This window comes from Balearica regulorum, chromosome Z (assembly GCF_011004875.1).
Source record: "Balearica regulorum gibbericeps isolate bBalReg1 chromosome Z, bBalReg1.pri, whole genome shotgun sequence".
Lineage (NCBI taxonomy): Eukaryota > Metazoa > Chordata > Aves > Gruiformes > Gruidae > Balearica > Balearica regulorum.
The window spans coordinates 61,571,552-61,594,374 of record NC_046220.1 but is presented as its reverse complement, the minus strand read 5'-3'; the positions used below and the strand labels follow the sequence as shown (position 1 = coordinate 61,594,374).

Below are 22,823 nucleotides of genomic sequence, written 5' to 3'. Positions count from 1 at the left end.
TAATTTTTAAATAACATCACTGTTTACCATATAATTGCTGATTACCTCAGTGGAAACACCTGATGAATTGATTGTATGATTTTGTCTTCCTTCTGTTCCTTTTTAGGTTCCAAAATTGTCAGCTGTCTCTTGCCAAATGTCCCAGCTTTGTCTCTGTTGCCTCATACCTGTGAAACACAGCCATCAGAACAGAAACTCTTGTCATAGGCAATGATGAGACTTGATGGAGCGCACAAATCACACTGAATGTCAAATTAGAAAATACTGTGTTTACATTGTTTATTGAACTTTGCCGTGTTTCATGGAACTTAAGCTAATGTAGGCTTGCCACTCTATTATTTCACTGCTTTGCATGGCTGCATGTCCTAGTGCCAACCCTCTGTTCTTGGTTCCTTCTTGCTGTGCTAGCTGTGCATAGTGACACTTGTCAGTGCTGCTGAAGGATTTTATTACAGCAACTAAATTGATCTAACCAAACTTTAGAACAGAGGGTGCTGATTTTTGGACGTCTTGTGCTTTCATGTCAGGACAAAGCAAGGAGTTTCAGTCTGTCAATTGTTTGAAAGTGCTACTCTGCGTGGCACTTCTACCACTGCTGTCTTATGACCCTTATATCCCACCAAACAGTATGATTAACATCAAAGTCTTCTCATGCTTGCAGGGTGCTGTTTTTCCCCATCTGTGCCTCAGCAATAGCACCTAAGTCCCCCCTCTGATTCGGCTTCATACTTACCTAGTTTAGTCAGCATCAGTCGGTCTAATTAGTTGTTTGCGAGTGGCATTAACAGCGCTTCTCACAAACTGAAAACTGTTTTTCAAAGGAAACTACTGAACTTTAGATCTCGAGTCCTTGAACTAATTTGAGGATGTCTGTGAAACATGACAAAGAAAATTTGCTGGATGGGAATAGGCTTGCATTCTGGAGATTGCAGAAAATCATGCCCCATCTGGAGCCTTCCTCCTCCTCTGTGCCCCTGGAAAGGAGAGCACTGGGCCTGCTTTTAAAGCAGAGCACGGAGTTGTGGCTCACCAGCAGTGTCTCTGGATCCCAAAGCAACTTTGTGCTCTCACCCTATCTGCTTCTATATTTGGAGAGCTGTGCTTGTTGTGTTGGTATAGGGGTTTTCTTTCTTTCTTTTCTTCTTCCTTAAAACTGAAGGTCTTCTAATGGTTCTGAAGACTATAGATACTCTCCCTGAGGACCACGTCGAGAAAACTGGTGGTGCAGAGGGCAGAAAACTGTAACTTCCTTGTATGACTCTGTGTTAAAGTGCTGTGCTAAGTAACAGTAGAAGTTTAAGCTGAGCAGTTAAGCTGTTTTATGTTCTCCCTTAAAATATTTGCGTGAGTAATATAAGAGTAATCTGATTGACATGCATCTCCATGGCATGGGAGATTTTAGATGTAGATTGCAAAGGAAAGATTGCTTCAATACAAAGATTATCCAGGAACTTGGGTAATTAAAAAGAAAACCTGGTTATCAATTGCTTTGGGACCTTTCTAAACTTTTTTTACCTAACAGGTATGAATAACATTATTTCTTCCTTTGCTATATTGTGCTTTGTAGGCTTCCTTCTTCTCATTTCTGTTTGTGTTGCAGGTGTGGCAAAGTTGCTTTTCCATGCTGTAGAATGGAGGGAAATGAGTATTTTCAGACCATCGCCTGCCTGTTTCTCATTCCAGGTGCAGCTTAGTTTAGTTTACTGTATGTAAGGGCTGTTGCAGGAATGTTAACATCTAGATTGCTTTCAGAAATGTCTCATTAGCCTGTCCTTCCAGAGTTCTTTGTTCATAGGACAGAACCTGACATTAGGTTGTTTTTCTGTTTGCTTCTGGTTAATGCTTTCAGTGACCAGATATGGAAAATAGCTATATATCTTAAACTTGTCTAGTTCTAAAGATGGAACTCCTCTCTTGACTTCCTTGACAAGAATTTCTGAACAGAGCAAAATCCAGGAATAAAAGACAGCCTTGGATCAATTTTTGATGTCATGATTACTTAGTATTTTCAGTATAGGTAAATATCTGTCCTAAAATTCAATCTAACATTGTTTAGCTACTCTTAAGTCATTAAAAGCTGATGATTAGTTGTCTCCAATTTTGTAATTTAAAAACAGAGATACCTTTGTACACTTACTTGCACGACTTAGAAGAGTAATCACTTAGGTACCTAGAAAAATTCTGAAGATGCCTATGTCCCTGGAATAACTCAATAAACTGAAAAGTGTGAAGATAAAGCTGAGTACTTGTCCTTGGTGATATGCTTTTTGTTATCTCATATGACTCCCAAAGCTCTCACTTGATTAATCGTATGAAAATGAGCTTTTGAAGACTCAGTTAAAGGACAAAAAGAGGAAAACCTTAGAGAGATGGACCCTCATGCAGCTATTGGAGGAACTTTCATAGTCGGTGATAAATTCTTGGAGTGGATGTTTACTGTAACACTTCAGGTGGTTACCTACCTGCAGAACTTGGGCAGCACCTGATAGCTGGGGGCATTGGAGAACCAGCATTTCTTAAGCCCACAGAGTTACGGAAGTGAAAGCAAATCTAATGTTTATCTATTTTTCTTCCTTTTTTTAAATCAAGTTAACATTACACTGTACATATCCTTACTCTTCAGCGCAAGCAACTCCATGTTCACTGACATTATGCCAAAAATTTAGGAGTTTTGTAGGGGTTTTTTCCTTGCTTTAGAATATAAGCCTTAATTTGAAGTAGTATCTATTCTATTCCAAATATAGGAGTTTGCATCTTAACTGGCAAATGTAATTCAGTGTGTTCTGTTTCGATCCCGGCTGTGAGGCTATATTGACTCTGCTTGTTAGAGCTCGGCAGGAATGCTTTTACCATCTTGGGAGCCCTAGAAGACAGCAGTGCTAGATTGCAAGCTGTTCTTTGGAGTTAGGAGGCAGAATTCTAGTAGAGGTTCAGCATGGCGAGGACAAGCACCTAGTGAAATACTACCTAGATAGCAGGATGGAATGCCTGAGGACAGGTGTAATTGTGACTCACATAGAATCATAGAATGGTTTGGGTTGGAAGGCACCTTTAAGATCATCTAGTTCCAACCCCCCTGCTATGGGCAGGGACACCCTTACATCTAAGTAAGCTGAATTTTACTGCAGAATCCTGTGCACTGTGTCCTGTTCTTTCTCTGAAGAATGTGAATACATTTTCAGGTTCAGTTTTTGCGTTCTCCAGTTTGAGAGAAAGCAAAACATGAGATTTTGCTGTTGATCTGGACATTGAGCGTATCTAGTAAGACCCATCTCATTTCACTGTATCGTGGATGAATATGGTCCATTGCTTGTTTGAAGGAAAAGAGCAGACACTGTCATTCAGATTTTCACTGTATTCTGAGAAATAGTAATGCAACTAGAGAATTTGCTTAAGCCATCTCTACTGATATCTCAAATTTGCTCTGGAAATTAAGAAAAGAAAAAAATTAAAACATCTGTCATGCAATGAAGTTAACATTGACCTACTAAAATAACTTATTCCATCAATCTCATGAATTTTAAGTTAATATGTCTGTCTTCCCCACCTGTTATTAGGCATCTGAAAATGGGATGAGACAAAAGACAATTCTTGGCTTCTGAGTCTTCTGCATTTTCTGTGCCTTGTGATATGGTGAGGGCCAAGGTGGACTGCAAGGAGGCTGTTTCTAATGCAAGATATTGAGGGCAGAATCTGTTTGCTTGGTGTGCTCAAAGTATGCTAACTGATTTTGTGACCGACTTTATTAGCACACTTCGTAATATCTTTGAGGTGGATGTATATATATGTGTGTGTGTATATGTAGAAACATTGATCAGAGCATGTAAAAATGAATGTGGCATTAAAGCCATGAAGGCAAATGGGACAAAGAAGAATATCTGAGACAAATATTTAGGGGACAGCTGTTTAAGGGACTCTTGTTCCTGATGTTTTGTAGGGTTGCACAGCCAGTGAGATGCCTGAACAGAAGTGCCAATGAAATAGATTGGAAAAGTGTATTTATTTGGTCAGGTCAAATGAATGACTTACAATGAGGCAGGAAGGTAGGTCTGAGAGACAGATCAAAGCCAGGTCACTTGGATCCTCGTTTAAGACTTGCTTCATTCTCCTGTGCCTGGGTCTGCCAGCACAGGCAGTGTCCTGTCCTGCCACCACCACTGTCCCAACAATAAATTCATTGTGCTTAGCTTCTCTTGTCCTCTGTGGGGAGTGGGAACCTGGGCACTGATTTGTCCTGTGCATTGAAACTCTGCCAGCTTCATGCTGTTGATGTTCATAAATTTGTGAGACTGTAATCTCTGTGCTGTGCTACAGTTAATTTTAAATCTATGTTCTTTACTATTCTAAAGTATACCAATAACTACTATCCTTCACTGGTCTCCTATGAATGGGAAGCTCAGACAGAAGAGGAATGAGTTTAAATGAAATTTCTTATTGCTCTTCATAATTATGTTTTTGGGGGTTTGGTTTGGTGTTTTTTCTGTTGAATACCAAAAGCCTTATTTCCCAAGGTATGGTAGTCCTAGTGATTTTATATGATGACTATAAATTTCAAGTGCTGACTGCAGTTGTCTTACAGTGCGTGCTTGTAGGATACTCCTCTGCCTTTCTTCTCTCCCTTCTTCCTCTGGAAGGTCTCATGTATGGGCTTCCCAAGCATTTAGTTGAGATTGATACATGCAGAGTGGTTCATTTTTTCACCCAAATGGACTATTTTATAGGATTACATCCTCATAAAGATGCCATGCACATCAGTGGATGTGCCAAAATTTTATCAGAAGGAACTGATTTCAGAAATGTTTTCTGCCCTACGTTTTGAAATAACCTGCTTTCCTGACTTGCTACCTGTGTCATACAGAAACTTTTATACATTGATGCAAATAATTATAAGTAGAGTTTTTCTACTAATGAAAGTCCATAGTAGCTGACTTAGTGGAGTTCTGCCTACTCCCAGGTGTCAAATTTAGCCTCGCCTATAAAAAACTATACTCTTTGCACCTATATATGTTTTGCATGTATATATATGTTTTGCATGTACTTCCTAGGTCATTGTAAGATGTTGTGAGTTTGGGGTGTTTTTTAAAGCCTAGGGGTTTAATGAATGCAAATATAGTGCAATTGCTCCCCCTCCTGCCTGAATAGCTCTCAAATTTTAAGCAGTCTTTATAGGGACATTGACATTTCAAAAATAATAGCTTTCTGAGAATTTTATGAAAATAAAGGACCCGGTTGAAAAGAGTGCTTATTGAGAGAGCAAGAGCTCAACTCTTAATAGTCACAGAGCAATCTCTTAGGTCAGATGTTCTGCCCCAAAACGCAGGAGGGTTTCAAGTGGAAATTTCCTTTTGTTAGACACTGAAGGTCCAGCTGTGAGTTAGAATTTTGGTTTAGACCAATTTTTATTCATTCTGCTATTTGTATAAATACTTTAAAAAACCAAAACCAACTTGGTAAAGAAGAGAAAAAAGGGTTGCCATCATTACCAATAACTCCTTATTGAATGAATAGAGTGTGGGACTGTGTGATACGCTGTCTCTTTAGGATGACACAAAATTATGCAGGTGTAAAATTGGATGAATATGAAGTTCTCTGTCACATTTCCACTGGAATGGGTACCATGGTATTTCTGTTACGTCTAGTTGTCTGACTTCACTGTAAGTAATACCAGGGCTCATCTCTAATAGGCTGTTTTCCAGGGACTTTTATATGAACCCATCACAGAATAATTTCTAGTAGTAAACAGCTTTTACAACTTGGACAGTATCTTAGAGCATGTTGTGATTTCCTATTCACTGGACTAAAGCTGCTAAGTCAATTTGAATTCTAAAACCAGCTGTGACTCAGTCCATTTAACATTAGTGTCACCCTTGTGCAGTTTAAGAGGGGAGTCCAGCAATGCTTTTGCTTATTTATATACCCTTTAATGGTAGAAGCTGTTTCATCTATTCAGTGGGGGGGTTTGCCAATATCTTCTAAAGTTATTTGACGTCTAAGGAACTTTAAAAATCTAGTGCTTGAATAATTCTTCAGTATTTTCAAAGTCTGATCTGTAATTTCATAGGATTGGAATTACTTCAAACTATGTCCTGTATTTCTACCATCTTGGAAACTTCTTTGTTCACATTTAAGGCTAGAGCTAATGTGCAAAGAACATGGATGAAGATGCATAGATGTTGTAGTGTGGGCAAAGGTGGAGGGGAAGAGGCAGAGTGTACAGGCTGGGGTTTGAACCTTTCCTTCTGAAAAACAGGCAATACTAGGCATTAAAATGTCTGTTGTAGATTTATAAAAATAAATGTTAAAATAAGAACATAGGCTACAATACCCTTGGAAAAGAAAAGCTGTCTTCTAGCATATCAGCAAGGTCTTGTCTCCTGATCACCTGTGACAAAACACTAATTTCATAGAAATGTAGATATGAGCAGATCAGCAAATTATTTTTTTCTGACTTCCTGTATCTTATGTCCATCAAGTACTGTGCGATATCCGATTTCAAGCTGAAACACTTCAGTGGGTCAAAATTTCAGATCCTGGAAAATCTGATGTAGAGTATGTAATATGTTTCTGGCAAAGGTAAATGTATACTTTACTTAACCTTACAAGTTTAATGAAAGGTTCTAGATTATTTTTCTCCCTTCAAGTCCTGAAAAATTGCTGGTAGTATATGCAATGGTATGCTACCTTAGAAGTGGTTAAAGATCTAACAATAAAAGCTGATTGCTAAATGGGAACAAAACAGTGTAGAAAAAAGCTTGAAGGCACTGCTCTGTGCAGTATTATGTAGCTATAGAATATAGTCTATAAAGTAAGCCGTTGAACTTTATAGGTAAGTAGGCACACATATGTATTAACTTCTAACTGAATACAGAAAACTTAAGCTTTTTAGGAACAATTTCCTAAGCTTTTGCTGACCTTGAGTAAACCTGACTCGACCGCAAAACATAACAGCAAAAGGAGGTCTAAGAATGTAGGTGTAAAACTAGATAAACCACTGATGGTATGGGAGAGATTTCAGTCTGGTTGCTCAACTGTAACTCCTACTTTTTTTACTATCTCAAAGCTTGTTTTGAGACATTGAAGTTGTTACTGTGTGCATGTAATATAGAAGGCAAAATCTTAATATGTTCTAATTTCACAAGTATGTGCTGAGTATGTTTTGTTCAAGTACTTCAAGTTTACTTTTTATTTCAAGATGGCAGTTGTCAGTCACTTTCTGTCCAGAAAAAGATTTTAGTTCCATACAACAAGAAGTTAATGTTAAGCAATACTGTCCCACAAGCTACCATATACACTCATCAGACTTCAGAGCATTTTTAGGAATAAGGAAAATTCTGTGGTTTTCTGTTGCTTTTAATTGTGTTTGCAGAACTTGTTGACTCGGGCTCCTGAGAAACCATTGGCCATGTTTGGATGCCATAGTTGACAAGTTAGTTTTGACTATAGCTGCACTTTGAATCACTCTCATTTCTTTTCAGGGATCTTTCCTCAAGCTGCTTAGAGTAACAAAAGCTTGCTACAGCTTTAAAAACAAGCTAGGGAGAGTATTTTTTAAGACTGTAGCAGGGCATTGGGAAAAAGCTGTAGTCTTGGTATGCTGTCATTTGGAAAAAGCAAAAAGGTCTTTGTCCTATCCTAAATCTGAGGATAATCAGTAAATGCCTGAGCCATCGTGCAGGGGATTCATGTTGTCTGATACGGGGAGAAATTACCTTGTATGACATGTTATAGAGGCTCAGAACTCACTGTGGCCAAATTACCACATGCAAAAATGTGTGTGATGCCTACTGAAAGAGTTTGCAGTCCTTAGGAGTGCCAGAGCTTGTGTGCTGAGCATGCGGGCTGCTGTGTGGCTGTAACAGGCTGAGGCAGCACGCTTTTTGTCCAGTCTCCACTGTGGATAGGGAACTTGGAGTGTGGTTGTACTCCAGTTCTGAGCACAGAGGTGTTGTCCTGTTTTTGGATGTGCAGGGCATCATCTTCCTCTGAAACTCTGAGACTGAAATCTGAAGGGTGGGATCTTACTCTGCTTGCAACTTGCAAATGTGATGAAAAGGACTTCTAAGGCACATTTTGTTGGACTTTTCTTGAAAAAAGTCTTGTACGTGGACTCCATTTGCATCAACACATTAAGTCTGCATAATGCACTTTGGAGTTTTTAAGATCCATACTGGGGAGATAGAAATTGCTGAAATGATTGGCATAAATGTTCATTCTCATGAACTTTTTGTTACTCAGTAGATATTTTTGAGCTATTAAAGCTGAGCTGAGTAGGAGGACCCTATCACATTGGACCTGCTTATTTATCCCCTTTTGTCCTAATGGCTGGGTAAAGTAGTTCTGTGTAGAGATTTAAAACTTTTAGTGTATTTGAATAGGATCCAAGAGGCTATTACATAAAGTTTCAGGTCTGTTTTTTGTGTTTTGTGGCAGGGAGGGAATGTCATGCACAATAAAACCATTTTGATTCAGGAAATTTAATTCAATTCAGTTTATTGCCAATGAAGATGAAGACAAACAATTAAATAAACACAGAAAACACACCTTGTCTTCCTTGTGGACACCTCTCCAACTCCTTCCTGGTTTGCCAGGTGGCACTCAGATGGTGGTCAGTGCCTGTGGTGGCTTTTTTTTTTTTTATTTTTTTGAAACTCAATTCCTCCATGGACACCAGTCCCCTTAGTGTTATACCTGCTCCTGTGTCTGCTGTCTGCTCCTGCTTGGGCAGCTCTTTGCTCCAGCCCCTGTTCAGGTGTCATCTCCTGTGTCTCTTCATCCAACCCCAATCCTGGTCTGTTCTTTTGTCTGCACAGGGCGGTCCCTGACCTCATCCCACAAGGTGCAGCAGCCTCCGTGCCAAAACCTTGTCAATTTAGCCTGGTATGCAGGGGAAAGGGAGGGGGGGGTGTGATTTTTAAAATTTATTTTTTTAGCATCGTTAACATACCATAAGGAGAGGGAAGTAGGACATCAACTAATGTTGTAGAAGTTCATACCTTCTTTTCAGTGGCCTTGTTTTCACAGAAACTAAGACAACAGAATCCCAGCCTTGAGAAGTCGTAGATGATACAGCAATGAAAGTAACTTTGGAGTCATGGTAAACAACAGTGTGGGGAAAGAAATAAGAGGAAGGAGGTCTTCACATCAAAGAATAGATACTGCTTTTTAAAAAAGCAAATATTAATTATAGATTAGCAAGGAAGGTTCTTTCTAATCTTCTTTATTAATGTAAGCTTTAATTAGTCTAATGTGGAAAAATGAAACCTTAGGTTCTTATATTCAGTAGTCTGCATTTTTGTTGAAAAAGGATGCGTTAAGATGTCAAAATGGAAAGAGTGTTTGAAAACAGTGTTCATTCATCTGTTAGGACACAGGTTTTTCTCCTTAGCCTAGGACTGATCACATATCAATGAATGGATTTCTCTATCAATGATGAAGAAACTTGGTGTGACTCTTACCTGCTTAAGTGGTATTTCTCATGTTTTTTTAGTCCTCACATTGCTACTCAAGTCCAGGAGGATTTAGCACTTAGTTCTTTTTTTAGTCTATTTGATCATTGTGAGGTTGCAATCTAAGGTTGAGATGCTGCTGTTCTTAATTGGCTTAAAGTTTCTGCCGTGCCTGAGTGGACATTTCTAATAGTCAAACTGTGTTACTATGGCGTTCTTCTTAGTTTATTTTCTTTTTGTTCAGCATCAGGATATTTCTGGAAAAATGAATTACTTCTCTTTGTAATTAGCGATGAATTCTTGTTTTAGTTCCTATTAGTGTCTTTAATGAATACTAAATACTTTCTGGTAATGAAAGAATGACAAGACAAAGCTGAAAGAGGAAGAGAAGAGAGGGAAGATTAAAGAACTGATAGGGTTTTTTACAGGATTGTTTTTTCTTATTTAAAGCTGTTCTTAACTCTATATAGGCAAAAGTAGATTTTTAAATTTATATACATATAAATATATAGTATATTAATAAATTAGAATACATTTTATATATATATAAATTGTCTGAGCACTTAGCAAGGGAAAGAGGAAACTATTTTCCTATTTAACTAATACTCCTATAACTAATATTACTTCATCTGAATTAACTGAAACTTCCAGATTGGGAGGGCATAACATCCTGTGTGGATAATGGAAAAACAAAAAGTTTGAGCTAAGATGGATTAGCTGAAGTTACAAATCTTGTATGTGTTTTATGTATTACCTTTTGTTTGTTTCTGAATGTTTTAGCAAATCTCAAATTTAAGTAGCTCTATAGTATGTTGCTACAGAAAAGTACAGATGACCTAATTGTACAGTGGCTTTGAAGGACTTCGTCAGTGACTGATTCTATAACACATTTATTCCTGTAGACCTAAGGTGCATAACTTCCATTTGTTTGAAGGAATAATCATTATAAACATCCATCATCAAGTGTCAAAATTTTGGTCTAATTCTAGAGGCATCTGAAGTTTAGTGTCTTTGTCAGAAAAAAATCCTAATTACTCCAGTAATCTGGCAAAATCATGATTTATCCAGCTAGCTCAATGAAGACAGCTATGCTTTTTCCACAGAATCTAGACAGCTTGTCATTCAGTAAAGCTGTAGTTTCAGTTAAAACACGGAAAGAAAATATTGTAACTCTAGCTCTATCAGAAGTAATTTAAAAAGTGTAAGTTTCATTTGTGCTGTTCCATACCTAAGTGTAATGTCTGTACCAGACCCACACAGGTGGGGTGGTCTGGTTTGTCTTTGAGCAACGCTACTGCAGAATCAGCAGGCCACCTTGCCAAACAAATTTAGCTGGGGCTATGGGAGACTTTTGTGCTGGCAGTGTGGGAGAGCAGCAACTCAGGGCTGAACAATTGGACTTTTACTGACGCTCCCATTTGCTTTAGTCGTATAGTTTTTGCCTACCTTTTACATATTAAAATCCTAACCTGTGGTATGTTGAAAGTCAGTTGTGTGATGTACTGTATTGTGACAGAATTGAGTATCATTGCTGGCCAAATGTGTATTCATTAACTACACATGTACATTTCGGATTAAGCTCTTCTTTCATCTTTTTAGTTAATGTGGTCAGAGCCTTTATTTTCTCCTTTAAATGTCAGTCTTTATCCAAATAATTGTCAGGCTTCTAAGATTTTTGTTTTGATCAGATCTTTAACTTTCCAGAGTTAAAGAACTGGTTGTATTATGATAATATGTATCACATTACATTTGGATGTGCTTAATTGGGAGGTAAATGCAAAATTTATCTAATATTGAAGACAAGAACTAATGTTAAAATATGATTGAAGAAATAATTGTAGATAGTCAAAAGAGCAATAAGAATTAGTGTGAAGATTCTGTTAAACAAAAAGGCTATAGAAGTCACCTTTGTTTGTGTGCAAGGGATCAGAACCAGGAAAACAGCTGCCCAACCTCCCATAGCTTGGTGGTTTAAAAGAAGATGAGTTGGTGCTGAGGGTACATTTGAATGGAGGACTAGCATGTGCATTGATCCCCCTGGCCTGCCTTCCTTCTCCTTTAGCTTTCACTGAAACTTTCTGTTTTGCTGGTTTTGGTCTGTTCTGTATTCTTTCTGTCATGTCCTCCAACACCCAGCATAGGAGAACACCACATCTTTTGGCAGATGAGCTTCAAGAAGCCCTAACTCCCAGCTGAGTAACACGATTCTGGTGCTGAAATCACCTGGTCTCAGCTGCTGTTCCTGCCAAGCAATAGAGATATTTCTGAGAGTTCACGTATACACCTTTGTAATGAGGCCAGATGCCAGCCTTTGACTATGAGTACCCGAAATGCTATTTTTTTCTTTTCCTTTTATTTTGGGCAGAAAAATGTATTAAAAACTTATCTCTTAAAGGGAAATCATAGAATCATAGAACGGTTTGAGTTGGAAGGGACTTTAAAGATCATCCAGTTCCAACCCCCCTGCTGTGGGCAGGGACACCCTCCATTAGTCCACATTGCCCAAAGCCTCATTCAACCTGGTCTTAAACACTTCCAGGGATGGGGCCTCCACAACCTCTCTGGACAACCTGTTCCAGTGCCTCACCACCCTCACAGGGAAGAATTTCTTTCTAACTTCTCATCTAAATCGACCCTCCTTCCGCTTAAACCCATTACCCCTTGTCCTGTCACTACACTCCCTGCTAAACAGTCCCTCACCAGCTTTCCTGTAGGCCCCTTCAGGTACTGGTAAGCTGCAATTAGATCTCCCCGGAGCCTTCTCTTCTCCAGGCTGAACAATCCTAACTCTCTCAGCCTGTCCTCACAGGAGAGGTGCTCCATCCCTCTCTCTGATCATCTTTGTGGCCCTCCTCTGGACTCTCTCCAACAGCTCCATGTCTCTCCTGTACTGGGGCCCCCAGAGCTGGACACAGTACTCCAGGTGGGGTCTCACAAGAGTGGAGTAGAGGGGCAGGATCACCTCCCTTGACCTGCTGGTCACACTTCTTTTGATGCAGCCCAGGACAGGGTTGGCTTTCTGGGCTGCAAGCGCACACTGCCGGCTCATGCTGAGCTCCTCATCAATCAATACCCCCAAGTCCTCCTCCTCAGGGCTGCTTTTAATCCATTCCTTGCCCAGCCTATATTCGTGCTTGGGATTGCGCTGACCCACATGCAGGACCTTGCACTTGGCCTTGTGGAACTTCATGTGGTTCACACAGGCCCACCTCTCCAGCCTGTCAAGGTCCCTCTGGATGGCATCCCTTCCCTCCAGCGTGTCAACCACACCACACAGCTTGGTGTCGTCGGCAAACTTGCTGAGGGTGCACTCGATCCTACTGTCCATGTCGCCGACAAAGATGTTCAACAGTGCCGGTCCCAGTACTGACCCCTGAGGAATGTCACTCATCACCATTCTCCATTTGGACATTGAGCTGTTGACCACAACTCTTTGAGTGAGACCATCCAGCCAATTCCTTATCCACCGAGTGGTCCATCCATCGAATCCATGTCTCTCCAATTTAGAGACAAGGATGTTGTGCGGGATAGTGTCAAATGCCTTGCACAAGTCCAGGTAGATGACATCATTTGCCCTTTCCTTGTCCACCAATGCTGTAACCCCATCATAGAAGGCCACCACATTTTTCAGGCACGATTTGCCCTTAGTGAAGCCATGCTGGCTGTCCCCAGTCACCTCCTTATTTTCCATGTGCCTGAGCATAGTCTCCAGGAGGGTCTGCTCCATAATCTTGCCAGGCACGGAGGTGAGACTGACCGGCCTGTAGTTCCCTGGGTCTTCCTTTTTTCCCTTCTTAAAAATGGGGGTTATGTTTCCCCTCTTCCAGTCAGTGGGAACTTCACTGGACTGCCAGGACCTCTCAAATATGATGGAGAGTGGTCTGGCCACTTCATCCGCCAGTTCCCTCAGGACCCACAGATCTATCTCATCAGGCCCCACAGACTTGTGCACCTTCAGGTTCCTTAGATATTCTCGAACGTGATCTTCTCCTACAGTGGGCGGTTCTGCATTCTCCCAGTCCCTGCCTTCTGTGACCTGGGCAGTGTGGCTCAAGCACTTACCAGTGAAGACTGAGGCAAAGAAGTCGTTGAGTACCTCAGCCTTCTCCGTATCCTGGGTAGCCAGGTCACCCATTTCATTCTGGAGGGGACCCACATTTTCCCTCGTCCTCCTTTTCTTACTAACATACCTATAGAAGCTTTTCTTACTACCCTTGACATCCCTGGCCAGACTAATTTCTATCAGGGCTTTGGCTTTCCTAACCTGCTCCCTGGCTGCTCGCACAGTTTCTCTGTATTCCTCCCAGGCTACCTGCCCTTGCTGCCACCCTCTGTAGGCTTCCTTTTTTTGTTTGACTTTGCCCAGGAGCTCGTTGTTCATCCACGGGCGCCTCTTGGTGGTTTTGCTTGATTTCCTCTTTGTTGGGATGCATCGCTCCTGAGCTTGGAGGAGGTGACCCTTGAATATTAGCCAGCTGTCTTGGGGCCCCTCTTCCCTCCAGGGCTTTGTCCCATGGTGCTCTACCAAGCAATTCCTGAAGAGGCCAGTCTGCTCTCCTGAAGTCCAGGGTAGTGAGCTTGCTGAGTGCTCTCCTTGCTGCCCTGAGGATCCTGAATTCCACCATTTCGTGGTCACTGCAGCCAAGGCTGCCCTTGAGCTTCACATCCTCTACCAGGCCCTCCTTATTGGTGAGAATAAGGTCTAGCATGGCACCTCTCCTCGTGGGCTCCTCCTGACACATTCCAGGAACTTTCTGGATTGCTTGTGCTCAGCTGTGTTGGGGTGATTGAGGTCCCCCATAAGGACCAGGGCTTGTGAGCGTGAGGCTGCTCCTATCTGCCTATAGAGGGCTTCATCTGCTCAGTCCCCCTGATCAGGTGGCCTGTAGCAGACGCCCGCTATGATGTCCCCTGCACTAGCCCTCCCTTTAATGCTGACCCATAGGCTCTCGGTTGGCTCATCATCTATCCCGAGGTGGAGCTCCGTGCACTCCAGCTGATCATTGACGTAGAGGGCAATGCCCCCTCCTCGTCTGCCCTGCCTGTCCTTCCTAAAGAGCCTGTACCCTTCCATCCCAACACTCCAGTCATAGGAGCTATCCCACCACGTCTCTGTAATGCCAGTAAGGTCACATAGCCTTGCAGGCGCACACACGTCTCCAGCTCCTCTTGTTTATTCCCCATGCTCCATGCATTCGTGTAGAGGTGTTTCAGTTGTGCCCCCGTTGAGGCTGGCTTATTGGCTGGGGTGGCTGGGATTCTTTTGATGTATCTTCCCAGTGTTACCCCGTTGGTTCCTGTTGCATCCAGAGCCCCTGGCTCATCTCCTCTAGGCTTTGCGCGTGCTGTAGTGCATCCAGCACGTCTCTGAGCAGTAGGCCGAAGGCTCTCGCCAGTGCCCCAGCCCTCCTGGTTGTGGATGCCCCATCGCTGGAAGTGTTTAAGACCAGGTTGGAGGAGGCTTTGGGCAATGTGGTCTAGTTGAGGGTGTCCCTGCTCGCAGCAGGGGGGTTGGAACTAGATGATCTTTAAGGTCCCTTCCAACCCAAACCATTCTATGATTCCAACCTGGGCACGTCATCCCACAACATATTGCTGGCAAGCCTGATGTTATCCCCCTCCCCCTTCAAGCCTAGTTTAAAGCTCTGTCGATGAGTACCACTAGTTCCTGGGCAAAGATCCTCTTCCCAATTTGAGAGAGATGAATCCCATCAGGGTTCATCAGGTCTGGTGCCATGTAGGCCATCCCATTGTCAAAGAACCCAAAGTTTGGCATTGACACCAGCCACGGAGCCATGCATTTATGGACTGTGAGCACCTGTTCCTCCCACCATTGCTCCCCTCAACTGGAAGGAGGGAGGAGAATATTACCTGCGCTCCCGAATCCTTCAGTGACTGTCCCAAGAGCCTGAAGTTCCTTTTGATCGCTTTCATGTACGTGTGTCTGCTTCATCCCCACCCACGCTGAGGAGCAGCAGTGGGTAATAGAGGGGCATACCAGCCTGGGGAGTTTCCTAGCGATGTCCTTGACATGGGCCCCAGGGAGGCAGCAGACATCTCTGAGAGGAGGGTCTGCCCTGCATATCAGGCCCTCTGTACCCTTCAGATGGGAGTCCCCTACAACTATAACCCTCCTTCTCTTCTTTGTGGGGGTGGTCATGACACGAGGCATGGGCCTTTTGGGCCTAGGTGCTACCTCTGGTGTAGCTTGACTGTCATTCATATCCTCACTCGAGTGGCCTTCCACAGCCAGAGCCTCATACCTGTTGCACAGGGGTACATGGGAAGGTGAGGTGGGTGAGGAGGAGAAGGTTCGCCTGCCACGCCGAGCGTGGACTTGTTTCCATTCACTCCCCTCTTTGAGGCTGCTGCTTTCTGCCTGGCAAGGGGAACATACAGGGTCCCCTTCACTTTGGCTTTGGTCTGTTAGCTGTCACTGTTTCTGCCTCAGGGAGGGCAGAGCTTGGCTCCATCAGTCAATCTCTCTCTCAGCCTCTCTGATGCTCCTTAACCTCTCCACTTCCTCACGTAATTCTGCCACCAGGCTGAGCAGATCATTCATCTGGTCACACCTCACACAGCCAATCTCACTACTGCCTTCCCCTGCCAGTGCCAAGCTCCGACACTCCCTGCAGCCTGAGGGCAGGGACAAAGGGTATGTTTCTTCACATCCTGGAAATGGGAGAAAACAAGAGTCCAAAAACCTAAAAACCTAAATTCAACTTAAAGTTCTGGTACTTAGTATCTTCTGGATTTGATGGCAACATTCCCTGAAGAATACAGCAATCTGTTTGTCACTAAAATGTAGCTAAATTTAAACTGACAACCATCTTAGTGATAATAAAATATTTTTAGATTTCTGTGCAATACTATATGTCCTGGTAATGATCATGGGGAAAATCAGTTGTAAATTCTGAAGTATGGTAGCTTTTTTTTTTTTACCTTATATAATTTTATTTGCTAAGTTGTTATCTTTGAAATATGTATGTTATACATATTTAGTGTTGCTATGAAAATGTTCAGTGTGAAGCTCGAAAGAGTGAGGGTTTGACAACACATGTTTCTGGCCCTAATTAATGTTAGTTTTAGAGTAATTGCATTCAGATTATGACCTAAAATTGTTTAGAATTGTTTAGAAAAATCAGAGTATTAAAAGATTTTGAAGAAGATGGGGGTTTGAAGTCGTACACATTCTGCAGTGTGCAGTGTAATGAGATGATGTCACACATGTATTAATGCCAGTTAGTTTAAAGGGATAGATGGAGGGTGAGGGCTGGGGAGATGACGGAACAGGGCTGAATCTATACTAGAGATGTCAGCCTTCATTTGACGTTACAGCTGGGTGCTGATTTTTGCCTTAGAAGGTTTGCATTTTACTTGCATATGTATATTAAGGCACTTACCTGCTCTATGCAGCAACACATACGGAAGTTCTTAGGAAAAGTTTATCAATTCAAAATGAAACATGTAGATACCAGCAGACACAACTGAAAGGTAACTTGTGTTGCAGTGATATTATGTACAAATTAGATTCATGGCTTTTACGCTTTGTCCTTCAGGGAACAACCCATCTTCAGCACCCGAGCTCACGTCTTCCAGATTGACCCAAACACTAAGAAAAACTGGGTTCCCACCAGCAAGCATGCTGTTACTGTGTCCTACTTCTATGACAGCACAAGAAATGTCTACAGGATAATCAGTTTGGATGGCTCGAAGGTAAGTTTTATTTCAGAAAGCTTGCTTAGTTCATCAATTTTTGTATTTATTTTCTAGTCTGATGTCCTTCATATATCTTCTCAGATGCTTTTATCATTATCCAAGTAACAGATTAACTAACATGTTAAAATTATAAGATTGCTTCATTACATGTTTTAAATGCTTCATTACATGTTTTAAGTGTTTATTTGGAAACGCTATTTTCCATGCGTTCATATTTACTTTGATCAATCTATTGCTGAATTTAAGTGATGACCTGTTAGTTGATATTATGAGCAGGCTAAAAAGACATTCCCTGTGAAATGCACTAAAAAGTACAAATAGGTTTACAATAACCTGTTTTCATCTCCGCATTCGATGATCTATCAATATCACTGGCTTCAGCATTATGAAGGACATCTGTTCAGTGGCGATAATCACTTAGTAAACCCTTTGTTATGTAATCTTTCAATTTTTGCTGTAGAGAATGTGAGGATTCCCTCCTAATAAAGCTCTCCATGGTAAGCTTTTATCAAAACTCAGTTGGTTTGGGGGTTTTGTGGGGGTGGTTTTGGCTTTTTCTTTTTTTTTTTTTTTTTTTAATTAGGAAGGATAATGTATTGAGCTGCTGGTTGTTTTAAGAAACCTTGTCTAAGAAATTAATTTGATGTGGAGAAAATACTTCACTGTTCCTTAGGCTTTACCCCGAGTGGGTATAAACTCAGTAAATTTATGAATAGAAAATTCTGCAATAAGGACATTAAGGATATATAGAGTGTAATCAAAAGTTGTAGTCCTTTCAAGAGACTTTCATTTGCAACTTCTGGAGATGTATCAGTTCATGATGGTTGAAATGAAATATTCTGTTAGACCACAGCAGTATTCACAGAGATTTTGTGGCTATTGAAAGCTGAAAAATACTACCCTGTGGTTTTGTTTTTTTTTTAAAAATATGCAGAGAATTGCTATTTTAAATGTGGAAAGAGAAATATATAGAAATAGATCTCATATATATAGTGTATATAGTATATATCATAAAGAAGTATATAGAAATAGATCTCATAGTCAAAGATTTCTGTATGATACTACTTAAATTGATTGAGACTTTTGTATCAAAGCTTACCAGAATTATTCCAACTTTAAGTCTTAATTTTTCTCTTCCCTTCCCAGCATTCTGCAAATGATTCTTCTAGTTCTGTCAAATAACTAAAATACCTTTTGTTTGATTGTTTATGTATATAGACTTTGTGATTGGAACTAGATGCTGTATAAAATGAAGACTACCAGTTGTAATTTGTAGCACCTTAATTGATCTACACAGTTTACAAAATCCTTATTCTGGTATCCGCTGGGGTTCCTCTGCCTTTGTCCAAAGCTGCACCTCCTGCAAAGTGGCTGCTGAGTTAAATTGTCAAACAGTTCTTCATCTATTTATTTGTTCTGTTGTCTACTGCAGCATTTCCTTTACATTTGCAGCACTATTGGCCAGGTATATTGATAATGCAATCTGTCACTTTTATTTACTCTGTCTGTGATTGCTGCTATCCTAATAATGTTTATCCAAGTGTTAGATGTCTGACTAAGATCTAGTATACCAATTGTGATTAAGACTGACCCATTGTTTTAGGCATCACAGCACTGCTGTGAAACATACACAGCTGAATAGCAGGGAACCCATGGAAGAACTCTAGGGAGGTTTTCAGCATAATTCCCAAAGATATATTTTCTTTCATTTTTAATTAAAGCCCTATCGTATGTACGAAGGGCTGAATATAAAGAATTTTTAAGTTTGGAGTGCATCCAGATAGTGTCTCTGCTAGATGGCATATAGCAGGGTGTTAGTGACACTACTGGTACCTGAGCTTACAATGCCTTATATTGCTGATTGGTCAGACAGAAGCGTTAAATTCGTAAGGGAGAAAAAGCTATGCAATTTAATTCTCCCCTTTTAAGTTTTGAAATGAAACTGAATAAAGATGATTTTGTGGGGTTTTGGGGATTTTTTTAAAAACAAATTTTACATTGAAAATGGCTCAAATACCCGTGTTGCCAGTGGGCAAAACCACTTGTTGAACCATACTGGTTTTGAAGCTGTCATGCCCCTCCTTCGGAGGGAATAGATCCAACCAGATTTTATTATACACCTTGGTGCTGGTGGGGTTTACAGTACCCTGTGGGTTTGTGTGGTGGAGAGAATAATGTGCCTGTGGTTGCTCAGTTACAGCCGCTCAGGTGCTGAGCAGTAAGACAGTAAATGATGGCAACTCACATGTATGTTATGTTCACTTAGACTGCAGTAAGGAAAGTTTGAGAGAGATATACTTTAGATTTGAGTGATAATCATAATTCTGTCCCACATCCTCTGTCACTAGGTCAGTGGGTTTCATTAGGATTCCTGGATAAAATTTAACTTCTGTACTGATTGTCTGAAAGTCATTAAATCTTTCTTCTTGAAAAAACAATGACATTTTAAAGACGTGATCTTTGCTCACGTCTGAAGGATGCTATTGTACATTGCAGATTCCTACTTGAATTTGTTTGTGGAGATCTTCGGTGTAGGGGGGTTGAGAGAGGGGTTTTTTTTCCCTTATTCCATATCGATGGGTCTGTGAGCCAGATTCAGCCGAGACAGATCCTATAGAAGCAAGTTCTGCTTATTTTTAATGCGTCCTGTGTAATGTTGTTTTCTGAAGCTAGAGTCTCCTCTTAAAATACCTCACACAAGAAATGATGCATCTCCCTCTATCTTGACTCCAGAAAATGTTCTAGGACCATAAGATTCACAGATTGGTAGGGGTTGAAAGGGACCTCTAGAGATCATCTGGTCAGTGTACAGGCATATTTTATAGTCACGTACAGTATCTGGATCCCTGTTGCCCGTGGCAGGGAGATCCTGATGCAGATAATCTCACAGAACTCAAGGCTGGTTTCCATGACCTCTTGAGTAAATATCTTTTATGCGACCTTTTTCTCCTACCAGTCTATAAATCAAGAGAAAGCCTGGAAAATAAAATTTCTTATGCAATATGACATGACAACATTGAGCAGTTGTTGCTAAGGCTTTCAGTTCTCATTAATTATACAGTCATTTCATAGCTCCTTGGAAAAATGTGGTTTAGTACTTCTTTCTCTTAGGTGATGGAAGGACACCTCCATTATTTCCCCAGTAACACTGCAGACAGACACTAGGATTATTCCCAGAATCCCGCTGTCTTTTCCGTTCAGTCTCTGGCAGTCACTGGTAGAAGAAAGGAGAACAAGTAATGTGGTTCCCACAGTACTAGTTAACTCTCTGATTTTTTTTTTTCACAGATGAAAGATAGGAAAAAAACCCTAATAATTTGCGCTTATCTTAAACAAGAGAAGACTCTGGAAAAGAGTGGTTTTCCAGTCTGTAGGTTTCATGGGGCTTCTAAGTCACGTCTCCTATCAGTGTTACTGCAACAGATGATCTTTACCTTTTAATGACTGTTGTAAAACAAACTAGTCACATATTAAAGTGATAACCTGTTTAATGCTAAATAGGAGTTTTAAGTAAAGCCTGTAAGCACAGGAGCACAGGTCTTCAGTGATCTTCCTTTGAAGAAGTTAAAAAATACTGTGTGTCTTAATTATTATTGCCATCAATTTTCACAAGATAAAATCTTATTGGACCACTGGTGTATATCTTGCAGCTATTGGGTTTGCAATCAGTAAAATGAACAGCTAAAACACATGTCCTATTTTCTCATAGCTAAGCTAATATGAAAGGAAAACATGAAAGCTCTTTTATTATTCCAACAAAATCTAAAGATAACAAAATCAGTTTTCTTCAAAAGCTAAATGTCTGCCTGTCAGATTGACTCTGTTCTGTTTTTAAGATATTCTTGTACATTTATACTAACAACATTCTTAAAAGTTGATGAAATATTTGACAATTGTTATACTAGTAACTCTACAGTGAAATCTGGCATGGAGGAGAGCAGTTAAAGCAGTACCTATCTGAGTAGACAAGACAGCCTTAATTATAAATTCTAAATAAAAAAAAATATTTTTTAAGCTGAAGATATGAAGTATTCATAGCTAGTATTTTCCAGAAGTGGCTGACACTGACTGCATTTGTAGTATGCTCTAGAATTGCACTTTTTAAAACCATAATTAATTTAGCAAGTGAGAGATCTAGCATACTAATGCTTTTAATTCAAAGAGGATTGAAAGCCTTGATTTCCTTGTAAAATTGGTAAATCTAATGAAAGGACTCTTCTTAATATCACTGGGCTGAATGTAGTCTTCCCAGTGAGAAACTCGCTGTCTTTAGACTGGAGCCTCCTTATTTTTCTCTGCTGGAAAATAAAAGGAACAATCACGGCAGCTCTTTCCCAATACAGTTACTTTTAAAAAAAGTTTTCTTCCTACCTTCCTCCCTTGCAAGGAAGCAATTTGAGAGTCACTGTAGCCCAGCCTAAAGGCAAACTGCTGTCAAAGCAGATATCCCATTCTGGTTCAGGCAGCCTGTTCTGGGTTCTCTCTTGTGCAGCCAGCCACGTGGTCAGCTGAAGCAGTGAGCAGTCTCAGCTAAAAACTGGTTGCTTTCTCCACGTTTTTTCGCTGAGTTAATTTGCAACCAGATATGCTACTGTCACTGCTGCAAATGCCAGTCCTGCAGGCTTTAAACCTGCCTGTTGCTTGGAGGTCATAAGTCCCTGTCCTCAGAGTCATCTTCTGTATTGAGGATGTTACATCCATGAGATAATATGCACACTCTCAAATCTGTGATGTAAGTTCAAATTAATCAAGCAATGGATGGAACTGGGGCTTAAGCAAGCTAGACAACATAGCTAGAGGTTGAATTGGGAGGAATGCTCTTTTCTATTCTGTCCCCAGGTCATTTAATTTCAAACATATTACTGTTGACAGCTTCCACAGCAAGAGAAGTTGAGCATTAAGTGAACTTGCACAGCTCTGTTGTGGGCTTCCACCAGGTTATTTCAAAATGGGCTTCCAAGCACTAACAGTTGCACAAGAAGAAGAGAAGCATACAAGAAAAAGAAAAAAAGAGCTCCAGAACACCTCCTTTCCAAGAAGTCCACCTCCCTGTCTCACGTTACCTCCTCTGTCCTATGGCATAGACAGCTGTTTTCTATGAGTTGGAGGCCATTGTGTGAGTGCAAGCCTGCTGGCTTTATTTGGGCTCCAAACCTTATACGTAAAGAAAGGACAATGATGTTTGAATTACCAATGACTCCACTGAGCAGCTTCTGCTCTATGAAAATCTTAGATGTTTTGTGGACAATTAATGCTGGAGATGTTTCTCCAGTCTCTGATCACACAGCAAATCCTGTCCTTGACCTGAAGAGTATCAGCTCATAGGTAAGCTTTCGGGCATTCCAGAATTTTCCAGGAGATGTTCACAGTGGTAGCCAAAACTTGCATTTTGAGGCAAAGGTTATCAGAGAGAACTGCCTGCTTGATATCATCAGCTACATCCAGATTTGCTCTTCTAATTTAATGCGAGTATACTGGAGCTGCCAAAGCCACTGCAGCAGATGCCAGTTTTGTTAAATTCAATTGTGCTGCAATATCTTTGCTTGTCTTTCTACATGTTGCGATGCAATGTGGGTCTCTGAACTTTCTTGCAATGCTCCTCTCTGCTGCTTCATCTGAGAATTACCGTATGCACATGGGAGCTGTTTGTGGGCTTGG

General features: G+C 40.9%; 1 protein-coding gene across 2 annotated transcripts in view; it reads left to right on the top strand.

Annotated features, from left to right (window-relative positions):
• HOMER1 (homer scaffold protein 1) overlaps window positions 1-22,823 on the top strand; it is a 120,569-nt gene that overhangs the window by 10,969 nt on the left and 86,777 nt on the right. For both annotated transcript variants that reach the window (XM_075739268.1, XM_075739267.1), the window contains exon 2: window positions 17,006-17,162. In XM_075739268.1, the coding sequence (XP_075595383.1) occupies window positions 17,006-17,162 (157 nt within the window). The remainder of the gene's footprint in view (window positions 1-17,005; window positions 17,163-22,823) is intronic.